The sequence below is a fragment of the Chiloscyllium plagiosum genome, chromosome 14 (assembly GCF_004010195.1).
Source record: "Chiloscyllium plagiosum isolate BGI_BamShark_2017 chromosome 14, ASM401019v2, whole genome shotgun sequence".
NCBI classification, from domain to species: Eukaryota; Metazoa; Chordata; class Chondrichthyes; order Orectolobiformes; family Hemiscylliidae; genus Chiloscyllium; species Chiloscyllium plagiosum.
The window spans coordinates 70,833,044-70,848,201 of record NC_057723.1 but is presented as its reverse complement, the minus strand read 5'-3'; the positions used below and the strand labels follow the sequence as shown (position 1 = coordinate 70,848,201).

At 36.7% G+C, this 15,158-nt stretch overlaps 1 protein-coding gene across 3 annotated transcripts in view; it reads right to left on the bottom strand.

Moving 5' to 3' along the window:
- The window catches only part of clint1a (clathrin interactor 1a), a 170,795-nt gene that overhangs the window by 54,128 nt on the left and 101,509 nt on the right, over window positions 1–15,158 (bottom strand). For all 3 annotated transcript variants that reach the window (XM_043703977.1, XM_043703978.1, XM_043703979.1), the window contains exons 2-4: window positions 6,093–6,197; window positions 3,897–3,993; window positions 217–325 (exon numbers count right to left, since the gene is read on the bottom strand). In XM_043703977.1, coding sequence (XP_043559912.1) covers window positions 217–325; window positions 3,897–3,993; window positions 6,093–6,197 — 311 coding nt within the window. The remainder of the gene's footprint in view (window positions 1–216; window positions 326–3,896; window positions 3,994–6,092; window positions 6,198–15,158) is intronic.

Here is a 15,158-nt window from a genome sequence, read left to right as displayed (position 1 = left end):
TTATTACCATGTCCTTTCTCTGAGTTCTTGTCTTCGCTAATTAATACTCTAGGGTCCCCAAATCTCAGATTCTGTACACTTCAGATAGTGCCACTAGTCACATTCTAATTAGTGAAGGGAGCTGATCTACTGGCTGAAGTGACTGACAACTCCGCTTGCTGTTATAATTTGCTCAAAGCTTTTTGTTTTGCTCCCTAGCACTGAAGGTTTGCTCACCTACGAAATGGTAGTTCTCCATCGACCGCAAATCGTAGATGTGTTCTCTGGCGCTGGTAACTACTCGTTCTGACCCATTTCTTATGAGGTAAGCCAAAAGAAGCAGAGACTGTAAAGGAGGTGGAGGAGGAGGAGGAGGAGAAAGAAAATAAAACATGATAAGAGGAAAAAAAGTGTTTCATGTTTGCGAGAACAAAGTCACACCCTGCCACATTGCAATGATTGCTTTCTGCATTAATAAAGTACCGTGAATGTCGGCAGTCAGTGGGAGGAATTCCCAGCACAAATCAAAATTGACAGCTGCATGATTAGTTTACCAACTGAAGAGAACATAAATAAATTTGCCTCACGCACAAGTAAAAATTAAAGAGATATTGATGCATTCACAACATACTAATTAGCAGCATTCTTCCGAGTGATTGGTAAAACAGTGACCTGGTCTGCCAATTAGTCAATGCATACAGAAAATATTTATTAGTTATTATTTATAATAACTGGAAAACATGCTCTTCCACTTGACATTGTGCCCCTGCACAATTATGAGGGCACTATTTTCAAAGACCTATCACTACACAGAGCAACTTAAAATTCTAATATCCAAAGACTGAAAAGAGAAATGCATGCGACAGGAGATGTGTGTTGCTGCAAAAGTTAAACATCCTTTAAAAACTGATCTCGTACATCAGCACCATTTGGGGAAAACAAAATACTGTGTGTCTTCTTTAAATGAATGCTTTTGACCCCCTCTAGACAAAAGTAAGTTAGATCCACCATCAAACAATGTGTCAAGCCTGCCACATAATGTAAACTAACAAATTATTTTTTGAATTATGAAGCATAGATCAGCAGTCAACTAGTCATTAGGGAGTTTCTCTTCAGGTACAGAACTTCCCCTAATCTCGAATTTCATTACAGTTGACACCAAAAAGACAAGCATGTATTACAAAAAACAAAAATCTACAAAATGACAACACACTACATAATATTCTGTGCTTCTGCTACAACCCATAATTGAAACAGCTCATCAAAGCTTGCACAATAACAAACAGTGGGAGGTTGAGGAAACAACCAACCATCCCAGATCCCAGTCTGTCATAATGGTCACTTGCATGCACCGAAAATGAGATTTTCTTTCAACAGTAACTCTGAAAGTTATTATTTTGACAAACTGCAGCTTTAGATCAAAAAGCGAACAAAACACTGTTTTGTAATTTGAAAATGTACAAACTGGAAAGTTTAAAAAGTAATCTCATTTTATTTTTGAAAGCAATCTTATTAGGATATTGTTTAAAATAAAATAGCCTTATAAATTTGGTACCGTCCCCATTTCGAATAGTTTTGCAAATCAGTTTAAAAATTCCAATCGTGAATATATTTGCACATCGCACCTTACACTGACTGACAAGTGTTGAAAGCTTTTAAAATCCAGTTAAGATTTAACACATTAGGAGATAAATACTGTAAGCTTTGCATTTTCTTCAACAGACCAAATAATAGTCTGGAGCATTTGAACCTCGTTAATTACCATCTGCGGCTGTTTATCATTGAGTCTCAGCAGTGAAAAGCATTGGGAATTACTGCAGTTGTCTGTTACACTTACAGGAATATTAATTCTGTATTGTTATGTTATTAAGCAAAAAGACACATTGGGCATTGCTTCATGTGCAGATTTTAAAAAGTTCTGCTAAAATATTGTACATTACATCTAAAGCTAAATAATCAGAAGACAAAAGTACCTGAATTTATTCTTTAAAACTTACATATTCAGGCTACACACAAAATGCAATGTGCTTTCATTATGTCAAACCTTCTAAAATAGTCCAGTTTCAACTTCTGCATATTGTCAAAATGCATACAAGTATGGAAAAAGATTGGCACACCTCAAATCAAAGAAACAATCACATTTGTTTTTAATCTGATGGGGGAGGGATCTTCATTAAAATTCTGTTCCAAATTAATAGATGCACCTTTTTCAATGAAGCAAAAAAAGCCTTATCTTGTCAAAGGTTTAAAAGCTGTACAATCTTTTAGTAATTTGGAAAGGAAGGGCAAGTAAAGAAATTATCAGTATTATACCTATTACAAATTCAGGAAGATTCAAAGAAGTGCTCAACAGACAATAATGGACTGTTTGAAATGAAGTCACTTTTACAACATGGGGAAGTGCAGCAGCAGACAATGAGTGTCTAGCAAAGTATTGCTAACAGCTGCAATAAATAATATTTGCTTTTTAAAAGGCCGATATTGGTTAGGGGTAACTGTTAACCAGGATTTCTGAACTGTTTAATGCTAAACATGTCTAACACAACATTGTATAGGAGATTTCAAAGCTATAACCTCTACCACAAAGGACAAGAGCAGCAGAGCATGGGAGCATGACCACCTGCAAGGTTCCCTCCAAGCGAAACACCATTTTGACTTTGAAGTGTATTGCAATTTTCTTCACTACTGCTCAGGCAAAATCCTGGAAACTTCCTTCCGAACAGCACCAAGGACTGCAACAGTTCAAGGAGGCAACTTAGCACCATCCTTTACAGGGCAATAAAGGATGGGTAATAAATATTGGCCTAGCCAGTGATGCCTACATCCCACAAGCTAATGAAAAAAAACTGAAGTCTAAATTATTATGTTATGAGGCTTCAAATCTTATACAAACATTTAATAGATCAGGATTTACAGAAATTAACTTGACATATTCATTTTAATTTAGACAATTATAAACTGATTCCTCTTCAAATAGGACAGAAATAGAACACAAGCTTCAACTTCACAAGCTGTTCTCTGCCTCAACATTCATCCCTTTCTCCACTGGCATAAGTGCCACCAGTGTGTACATTTATAAGATGGCTGCAGCAACTCATCTAGCCTCATTAGAAGCACCTTCCAAACCTATGAACTCAACCACCTAGAAGGACAAGGGATGTAAACACATAGGAACATCATTTCTTACAAGTTCCTCCCTAAAACACAAATCATCCAGATTTGTAAATATGTCACAAGGCACTTAGTCAAAATCCTGCGACACCCTTCCTGACTACATTACATACAAACAGCAGTGGTTCAAGAAAGTTGTTTCCCATCAACCACTCGAGCAATTAAAGGCAACAAAACTTGGCTTTCCTAGCAATCCTCACACAACCATCAATGAATTTTAAGAATTAAATGTCACTTCTATAGGAAATAAAATAAAACATGGTTATTTCTATCCACTTGGAATTGATGTGCTATTGCGCAATGAAGTTCCATACAGTTAGAGTAGTGAAATTTTTGTAAATCTATTTCAAAATTCTTGAATGGTAAAGACCACATTGCTGCACATCTTTAAAAATGGGCAAACAACCACCCGAAGACTCAAAGTGGAAAAAACCTAACAGTATAGAATACACTGAATGATGTGATGTAAATCACTTGAGATTTTAGCATTTAAATCATTTTGTGCGATCATAAATTTGGGGCAGATTGTGCTACCATTTGGCAGATGGTTTTGACAGCACAAATATTAAATTTCGTTAGTCAATTTTTCAATGTCAAAACAGAACAATGAAATGTGCTTTGTTTTGTGCAATACATTAAACACCTCCATGTGCTATTTCACAAAGAGAATCACATTGTATTTCGAAATTTGGGAAGTCCAAATTAGAGGTACCATGAAATGGGAAAGAAATGCTTTGTTACTCCACCTTATAAACCCGCCTCCAATTCTTTTTATTGTCTTTTAGCATACGAGTCCAAAGCATGTTCATAACTTCAGGAAACTGTTCATACATAAATGTAGACCTACAATAAAAAAAACAGCTTTAGCAGATCCAATATATGTAAAAAAAGAAAACAAAGCAAAAGCAGTGCGCGATGGAACCTTAGGCGTTTACTTTGTTCTATTTTTACTCATAAAAGGAAATTGCTGCGGGTGTGTATGTTCCCAGAGCACAAGCAATAAATAAGGACAGGCTGTAGGTGGCAGAATAGGTTTGGCTAACACATAACGTTTCCTTTTACAAACAGGTATTATGAATCAAGCAGAGCTGCAAATTATTGTCAGTACATTAACATGAAAGAAAAATGACCTAGCAGAACCCCAGCTGGCTACTAAGAGTTTTGTGTGTTGATCTGACATACAGCATATCAAATATTTAGCATTATTACATATGTAACAGATGGTCTGGGGTGAATTGCAGATACAAGCTGGGTCCTTCATTGGTTTTAGATCCATTTGCATTCTAGCTTTAAATCACAAAGCAAAAACCACAGTCAGATCACCTGGTGATCATTTGTTAAAACACTGTAGTTTGCAAAACATACACATAAACTTGTCATTTTTTCTTGTTACTCATGAAAAGCACTTACTGCCATTGAAGGCATGTTTTTAAATACAACATAATTCTTTTCTTAATAAGCACAATGGATGGTGGTAATGGCAGTAGGAAGTGGGAGTAACTTAGTTTTAGGAAAACTATTTCTTGTTAACTCCAATACAGAAATAGCGCTGATTATATGCACAGGCTTTATCTAAATGAACAATCACATCAGTAAGTGTTCTGACTGCTTAGTACAAATTACTTCATTAGTTAACTTTTTCCCTACTCATAGCTCTACGTCTATCTAACCACCTAATCAAAAATACTGCATCTGAATAAATGCTGCAAAGACATTTCTCACACACCAAAGTGCAGAATCAGCATCTGTGACCCTTCAACCAATTATGTTGCAGAACAGTGCCTTGCTTCTCTATGCAGGGTTAAGTAGTAGACATCAACAGTTGTAGTGAAACATAATACAAGGCCATCTAGTTTTAATTATGATCAACTATTCTCTACTACAATAGCTATATAGGCTGAGGAATTACTTGCCGTTACTCTTTATTAAAACAATGTATGATACAATGCTGAGAAATTTAGATCCCAGCAACTATTACTTTTATCGGAATTCAACAGTGCTCCCAAAAGAATCAAGAAAATGGTTTGCTCTTTTAAAAGCTGATTTGAATCACCAAGATGAATTCTTAACCACAGCTTGGAATCTTAAAGACTCATGTTACACTGCTCTTTCTGACGATCCATATGAAGTTTTACCTTCGTTCATGCAATATATCACAATTTTGTAAACTCTGGGTTGTGTCTAGAGAGAAAGCTCAGATATATTATACTAGGGTAAAATATTACTGGTAACAAGTTCATCGTAGGTAATGATGGGATGAATTTGAAATAATGAGTCCTGTCCAGCAGTATTGGAAAATGAGCTTAAGTACAGTAAATTAAATCATCTTGAGACTGTACAGTGTGTTCAGTCACATGGTTGATTTCAGTCATTTGTATATTGCTCATAATAATGTGATCAGTATGGTTATTTCATAAACCGAGTAACTTGCCAGCTCCGACAACCTGTAACGCATTGTGCGCTTTGAAGAAACTGACCTCCTTTAGCATCTTCTAAACTTTGAAATCATGAAAGTAGCCATTTGTTTAATAGCAAATTTTACTTTCACACTAAGAAAGAATGTTGTAAGAGGTTTGTAGACTTAGTGATAACATCCCTTTCACTCATCCTGTGCAGTTCAATTCCATTAGGAATAAAACCTAGAAAGTCATAAACTGCATCGTCTCCAGAAGAATGGAGTTAAGGTTGCTCCAGGTGCAACTTCATTAAGTATTCAAATTCCCATGTGCTTTCACTAGTCCATTCCCATTCAACTGCATTTCACTCAAGCGAAATTAAATGGTGTAAACCCAATTCCTTATTTTGAAATGGACCAAAACAGTGATATTACAGATTTTATTCAAACAATAAATAAGTCAATGCTTTGAACAGATAGATTAAGCTTTCAGCAAAATTATGTATATTTGGAGATACCCCTAGAGCTCAGCAAGATTAGTACTTACTTGGCGATCTCTGCCATTAGCTGCCCTGAAGGTCCCCACGGATCATCATTGGTTGCTTCTCGAACCTTAGACTCTACCTCTGAATAATTCATAACCACATTTGTGCTGAAATGAAACAAGCCATACACATTACATTAGCATCAAAACATAACCACATGAAAACTTAATAATGACTCACTGACAGCTTTAATGAGATACCTCTATAGGGCGGGGAAACATTGTGTGTGTCAGACTGCGCCGAGGACACATCAATACACATTTAACTTGTCTTAAATCAAGTGTTACTGTTCCATTAGTTTTGCTGAATAATCAAATAACCTATGATACAGTAGGTTTTGTCATAGCTGGACCTAGTGCAATTTTAAGAAAAACCTAAGTGAAATAAAATGGATACCAATAGTGTGGAATATTAATAATTATAGTATGCCTCTTTCATGGTCACACTTTTACACAGGTTTCAAATGTTTCAGCATGGGAAAACCCCATTTCAAATATTGAAGCAATGGCTGGGACCATTTTGTCCCAGGCTTTATTTGGGTTAGCTACCCAAAGAAAAATATTACCAACATCCCAAAATATTTTATTAATAATTCAAAACAGAGCATATTACTAAATTAGCAAATGAAAAAGGTATAAAGATCCAATCAAGAGAAATCCAAGTCTTCCAAAGTCTTTAGAAGCCAGTTTTGAAGATCTAAACATTAGGTTGTGGTTTAGTTGGTAGCACCAATTTAAAACCAGTGCTATCTAGTGCTCATCAAATCAGATTCTCATTTAATAAGCATCTCTTCACATTTGCATAAACTTTTGGATTCTACAACTACTCTAGTGAAGCAGTCTACATTAGTAAAATCCTCTACATTGAATTTCACACCTTGACACGCACACTCCACCAGTCTAATCTTTCAAATTAAATATTAAAACAAAAAATCCATTTCAACACTTATAAACAGTGGCTCCTTCCTGATCATGTTGAAGAAGTTTGGTTATGCAATGAGTTAGCTTGACAGCTGTTATTTGCTTCTTTCCTTGAATACAGTAACATGACATATCATATTCTATTGATGACTTCATACCATAACACCATGCTCCTCTTTCAAAGCACCTTGCCCATTAACATTCTCTGCTGCAAGCAATGAATTTGAACAAATTAAAAAACAAAAGCACTGTTACAAACACACTTTCTTCTCAGGCCTCAACAGCTTGCCTTATCCACAATGGAGTGCATTAGCATCTATCATATAGTCTCCACTTGAACAATTTAAAAGCTGGATATCAATATCTGCATAGGCTAAAGCTGTTGACACATACAAAACCTGCTAGAAAAACATGTTCCCATCAGATAAAAATGTTTCAAAAAGATTGCAAATTCTATTCACAATTAGATTAATATTGTACCAAGAAACAGTGCATTATACAAGTTAATACTAGGGGACACAGCAGCCAAATGGTAATGTCACTCAACTGGTAATGAAGAATCCCAGGTTAATATCCTAGGGGTACTGGACATGGTTCAAATCCCACCATGGCAGATAGTGGGATTCAAGTTCAATAAAAATCTGGAGTGACAGAAAATTCCAAAAGCTCATGTAACCAACTGCTGATTGTCGTAAAAACTCATTTGGTTCAATGGCGTCCTTTAGGGAAGGAAATTTGCCATCCTTAGCTGGTCCAGTCTAAATGCGAGTCCAGATAGACAGTTATATGATTGACTAACTGCTCCCTGAAAAATTAAGGATTAAGGAATAAATGATGGCTTAACAAATGGACAAACAGAAAAGTCCTCCAAATTCCCACTTAAGTCACAAATAGAATCAAAGCTCCCTGAAAGAAGAAATTACAAATTTAGTTGCTCCATCAAATGACTAGAAATAAAAACAAAAACAGAAACAGAAAATAGCATTTATATCTAGCTTTTGCTTTTTCTACCCATGTTAGAAGACACATTTGCCTCAGAGTTAATGAGGCGGTTACCTGAAGTCAATGCAATGTTAGTTATAGAACTGTAATAGGGTACTGTTTCTTTAGTACAACAATAAATACCTCCTTGTGTGTCGGGTGATTAATTTCAAAGTAAACAATGGCAAAACAGAGACCAGAGTCTGGTTTTGAAAACACATGGGTAAATTGTTTCATGTGATAATTAAAAATATAAAGGAGTGGGATTCCTTTTAGCAGAGGTTCAAAATATACACATAAATTTTGACAGGTGTACGATACAGATGGTGTTTCAAATTGCCCAATGGGTTTTCATGCAATGTTTTTATCCTAGGCGATGAAACAACCGTTTAGATTCAGAAATTTGGAGAACTGTGATACAACTCCATGTAAAAACGGAAACATGGGGTGATGGGAAAGAATACTGCTCTTTTAAATTTCTGCCCAGTTTGGAACCATTAAGGATGCATACCAGAAGACCATAAGACATAGGAGTGGAAGTAAGGCCATTCGGCCCATCGAGTCCACTCCGCCATTCAATCATGGCAAATGTTAGAGTGTCATACATTTGAACAATACCTGAAAGACTAATTGAAATGCTACTTTCAGTATGTGTGCTCAGTTTCTTACTATTTCTTTCAGCTTCTGTGGAATTATTTTCCTTCTGGATTTCAACTACTATATTGCAACCTGAATTCAATGGTCTGACAAATCACGGTCTTTTGGAACAGAAAGCAAAATATAGTGGACATTCCACATGGCGTCTGGTACTTTGCACAATATTAAAGATCTACAATTAGTCTATCTGCCATATTCAAGGACACAAGTTTTATTTCACAAAATACCTGGTTGTTTATGGAGAGGCAAGTACTGATGCTGGAATTCGTACTGAAAATATATACTGGAGATCACAGCAGGTCAGACAGCATCCACATAGAGACAGCATGCTAACACTGAGTCTAGATGACTCTACATCAGAGCCCTGATACAGAGAGGATACAATCTGTGTACACTGTCCATTTTTATAATCAAATGCTAAAATGTCACTTACATCAATAGTTTCTTTTTCAGACTTGATGGCTTTCATTCATAAACAAGAGACAAGTATGCTTGGCAAATAGCTCAGTTTTAAAGCACCAGATTGTTAGAGTGTCATATTCTTGTAACATGCAATCCAAGCAGTTGCTGGATCACATGGAATACAAGGATGCAGGCGTTATAATGCAACTGTACAAAATCCTGGTTAAACAATACTTGGAGTACAGAGAGCAGACCTGCCAACCAAACCTGAAGAAAAATATATTCACTTTCGAGAGAGTACAATGTAGGTTTAGAAGAATTATAGCAGGACTACAAGGGTTAGGTTTGAGTAGAGATCATGCCAATTAGGCTTGTTTTCTCTAGAATTTAGAAGTTTTAGGAGCGATCTGCTCAAAGTCTTCAAGATATTAAAAGGAAAAAAAAAGTAATGAACTATGTTGATTGGGTGGAGATTCTAGAAATGGGGGCACAGTCTAAGAATTAGGGCTACACACAGAGTGGTAGATCTTTGGAACTGTTCCACAAATGGTAATGAATGCAGGATCATTTAATTTATTTTAATTTTAAATTGAAGATAGATAACATTTTTATTAATCAAAGGTATTGAGGGGTATGGGCCAAAGGCAGGTATATGGAGTTAGACGACATATCAGCCATGATCTCATTGAATAGTGGAACAGGCTCAAGGGGCTGAATGGTCAACTCCTGTTCCTACATTTCTATGGACTACAGTGGTTCAAGCTGTCTCAAGAGCAATTAGGAATTGGTAATAAGTGCTGGCCACAACACGTATGTCCACACCCCATAACAAAGAAAAATAGCATAAAGGCTGTAAGCTTAATAGGCAGGTTCCCCAGTGCATTCATGAACCACATTGATTTAACAATTAGCCTTGGATATTGCAAATAAATTATAGATTCATGCCCCCATTCATTTTCAGGTAACTTTGGTTACTGCTACCAGCATTTATCTACCAAGAATTGAGCAGAGCTTAAAAAGAACAGTTCACAAAACACTGAGTTGCCAAAATTCAAACAAGACAAATAATAAAACAACAGGTACAAGAACAATTACATGTTTTTCTCCTTGGGGTCAAGGACCAGGACTTGAAGGTAACCATGTAGACCATTTATCTTTTGGACACACAGTGAGGATTAATGGGGTTTTAAAAAATTGCAATTTTCATTTGAAATCCTGATAGTCATCCTGGTGATCTCAATGTAAATTCCATGACATAGTATTCTGCTAAGGCAGGACCTGCCTACTAAGTCAATTATGGTTGCGCTCATTTTGTTACTGAGAATCTCAGTAACAAGTTCTCAATTAATTTTACACAAACATTTGATGGGATGGTTGTCTGATGTATGACTGTTTATTATTGCTGTCCCACCTGAATTGTCAATTTTTATTTTATAAAAAAATTTAATTGCATCTCTGCTCCTCTCTCATTTTGTTGTGCAATTCAGAATTGCAAAAATAAACATTCATCTTCTTTACATAGGTGTTTGAGTAAGGCACCAGCTCTTGGTGATAGTTAATGGAGTACAACAGGAAAACTTAAATACCTAAAGTCCATTTAAAATATTCTCTCCTCAACTCTATAACAGCATGAAAACAAAATTTAATCTCAAGGAGTAAAAGTTATCCGCTCGGGACAACAATTTAAATCATCTATTTAAGAACACAATTCATTGTTTTTGAAATCATGCTCTGCATTCCACATTAAGCAAACCAAAAAAACTACACAACTTGGCTTGGAACCAAACCATTCAAAAATAACTTATTTTGGAAAGGTGGAAAAGTAGCTGTATTCTCCCTTTCCCATGTTTTGCATGGCTCTCATTTCTTGCCCTACCCAGAATTCTCGTGACCTTTGATGCAAAAAATAATTTCTCTCTTCCAGATGTGAGGGGAAAAAATTACGACTTCGAATGCAAAGACTTCCTGTGATTGATATAAATTTAATACTGGTAGACAGCTTTGGAGGCCAGGGGGAGCTGTTTGATTAGTTTATACTGGGTTCCATCCAGGGAACCTTGCTCCCTTCTAAGCCAGGCTGCATTAACACGTCCTTACCTGCAAAAGCAGCCAGCTGTGAAACAATAAGGTCTGACAGTCTGTGCGCATCTGATATGCTGTTCACAAAGCTAATGTCACTTGCTTTTTTTCTAAATAAAAGGGTACCACTTTGTTCAAACTTGATGTTTATTTAAGTTAGAAGGGAATGAAGGAATATGATCTGATTGGAATCTTCACCACTTTCAAAGCTAAAATTACCAATTTGTAGTAAAATCTGATCGAGCACCTCTTGGTAGGAGAGGCGGAAATGAGAAGAGGTTAAATGTGTGAACACATTGCATGGTATGTGCTAATCAGCCATGAAGTAATTTGTGCTGCATCAAAATAAACTTCAGAAAACAAAATTACAGCATTAAAACTAGGTAAATCAGTTTCCCAACTACTTCACAATTGATAAAGATGGCACATAATCAAGGCACTCAGTTTGGAAAAATCAAGATGCAATATAATGCCAGAGCTGAAAACAGGTCAGCTCTATCAGGGTGGTACCACTACAATTTGCTTCAATTTGGACAATTTGACAGTTCTGTTCCATTTCACTAGCCAGTATTAGAGTGTTAGAAAACACCTGTATGAACCTTAGCCAAGGACTGGACGTAAACATTATGACAATACATGTAATAATGAAATTGACTTGGGTGAAATACTAAATGACATGTGCAGAACTGTGGTCAAACAGGAGTCAGCAACTATAGAAAAGAAATCTGAGGGGATAAAAACAGGCTCATGAAGGGAGAGGCACAGCAGACACCAATATATCAAGTTCACATTCAAAGCTTTAATTTTGAACCTCTGTCATTGCTGTTTTTGTATTGAAAGAAACAAATCAGATACTATTACGCTTGGCATTTCCATTTCAAAAGATAAGATTTTTCACTCCTTCTCAAAAAGATATCTCAACACAAAAATGAGTTCCACGAATACGAAGGAAAAGGCTACTTCTGACTATAATTGAAAAGGTAAAACATAATGCAAAGAAATTCAAGAGTTCAGCTATCCTCAAGCCCCACCTGTTTATACAAAGGGAGTTAGTAATTGCACAGTCGATTATTTCAGTCACTATGTATTTAAAAATATTACAGTATTTGCAAAGAATAATGTTGGGGCAAGGGGAGTCACAGAATTATTTCTATATTGGAGGCTGTTTGGCCAGTTAAGTCTGTGCTAATTCTGGAATAGTGACTCACCTTGTCCCATTTTTCCATATAGGTCTGCAAATTTATTTTGTTCCAGATAAATATGCAAATCCTTTTTCAAGGGCTTAATTCCCTCTCAGGTAGTATTCTGGATCCCTAACTATGTACTGCACAGAAAAATGTTCTCTCCTGCCGCTACTTCTGTTGTCCGTCACTTTAAACTGGGTTCTTTGGATCTTCGCCTTCAGCCAAAAAAAGTGACAGTTTCTATCCACTTTATCCAGACCTCGGTTTTAAAAATCTTCAATTTTTCAATATTTCTCCTCTAAAGAGGAGCCAGATTTCTCTAATCAATCTCTAATGAAATCCAGATACGCTTTGTATTGTGTGCTTATGGTCTGTTTTCGACAGTACTTTCCATAGAAATCAAAGAAACAACATGGCAGGACAAAGTAGCGGCATGAATAGGATGACCTTGCTGCAACGACTGGAATCCATGGTGAATGAAATTTATCACCCCTAGAACTGTTTCCATGAATCATTTTTGTATCCTCTCAAATACCTCCAAATCGATCATAAAACGTAATACCTAGAACTGAATGCAATACTCTAGTTGAAACCAAGCAGGCTGGACGTAAAATTTCCTTGCTTTTACATTCTCTGCCCCTTATCTCACTGCAGCTGCACATCTTATGGATTTCTATCCTATATTTTGCTTTGCCTCATTCCTCTTACCAAAATGGATCACTTCTGTACGAACTTTTCATTTGCCAAACGATTCCTCAAACCTAATTCCTTCAAGCTCATGTCTACTCTTCTTGCAGTTCACAATATTTCAGATCTATGTCATATGCAAATTTCAGAGTCAAGTGTGTGGTGCTAGAAAAGCACAGGTCAGGCAGCATCCAATGTGCAGGAGAATCAACGTTTCAAGCATAAGCCTCATCCCTGAAGGGCTTATGCCACCAAACGTCAATTTCCCTGCTCCTCGAATGCTGCCTGACATGCTGTGCTTTTCCAGTACCACACACTTGACTCTGAAATTTGCATATGACATAGATATGAAATATTGTGAACTGCAAGAAGAGTAGACACGAGCTCTGATCTCCAGCAACTGCAGCCCTCACTTTCTCCTAGTAAATTTCTAAAACAAGTGCCCTGTACACCCAAGTTAAGGTCATTCACAGATTAAGAAAAGCAGTGGTTGTACCAGCACCTCATATGGATCCTAACCACATACTACTTCTCCAGTTTGAAAAGCAATTCATCAATAAATTCTCCTTGTAAGAAAAGGTTCAATAGCAACACAGTCTTCATACAGATGCAGAGTGCGAATGCTGCAAGTATCCAGCTGGTCAGACAGCATCTATGGGTAGATGCTGGATGACAAGCATTGAGAAAGTAAGGGCAGACATAGCACCTGCTGCACTTGCATGAAGAATTGTAACAGGAGGAAGAAGCAGAAGCAGACCATGTCATTAAGGAAGGAACAGTCTCTTTTGAATCCTAAGAGATATGTTCAGTGTAGGAATCATACTGGAGGTGGCGGAAATGGCATAGGTGGTATTCATTGAAATTGGTGAGGTGGGGAAAAATGAGCATTAGTGGATCTCTATTTAACTCTGGGAAAGGAGAGAATGAGCAAGTAGAAAAGCAGAAGTTTAGGAGGAAGTGAAACAAGTTAAAAGTAGTTTTCAATATGAAGAGCAGCTCAGCTATGCAGAGAAATGGAGTTGGTTTAGATACAGATTACTTGGGATTTCATTTAATCAGGAAGCAAAAAAGTTTTCTGGCCATCTCAAATGGTACAGAAATGTGGGGTGAATGGCTTTACTTGCTCAAGAGAATGTTGGGTCAAGAAACAAATAAAGGATGCTGACTGTGCCATGGATGTAAGTGGAAGACAATGAACACCAGAAGTCTTAAATTTCTTATTCTCAGTTCCAACCACTACTGCAGGCATCAAGTGCTAATTTTGTAATGGACTAGACCAAACCACTGCAAAACATATTAAGATAGCCTAGAGCCCTTACACTTACCTTAACGTAAGGAAAAGTTAAGGTAATGCATTTTAGATGCGAATGGATTGGTCAAACTTTAAACAAAGCACACTACTTGTACAAAACAGTTAAAATACTGAAAGTAAAAATAAAAAAAGAATTGTCTTAACTGTAACTATATATGCTTACAAAATATATTCACTATAAAATAATATTAATTGTTCAAATATAGTAACATCCCATAAACACATCCTTTGCAAAAGCAAATTCAGACAAATAGATTGCCTCTCACGAAATTCTAGCAGGACGAGAACCCCAGCTTTAAGGTGTAACAGAGAAAGGAATAAGAGCTTCCACATCCAATTTTAAAACACAAGCAACTGCAGAAAGCTAAGACTAAAAATCTGGTTCTGTGGGAGCTTGACCCCACCTAGTCAGGCTGCTTCTACTGTTCCATCTTTGGAAAAAAAACTCCAAGGCCTCACAAGCCGTTTACCTTATTAGCTTTGAACAAATCACTCATCACCTCTGTCTCAGCCGTTTTAAAAAAAAAGGAAAATATACAAAATAAAAACTGAAAGAACTATGGATGCATTAAATGAGAAACAAGGACAGAAATCACTGGAAAAGCTCAGCAGGTCTGGCAGCACCTGAGGAATTCCGATTTCTCTTCACAAATACTGCCAGGCCTGCTGAGCTTTCCGCAACAATTTGTTTTTATTTCAGAAAAAAAAAATACACCTCAGAGCCAGAGTATTATTACAAATTGCACCTCAAGCTAGTGGAATTTTTGCTGATGAACTTCCAACAGTACCCCTATGCATATTTGGTAGCCTCTATGTCTCCCTACTCGCTGACCTTTGCTTTAAATT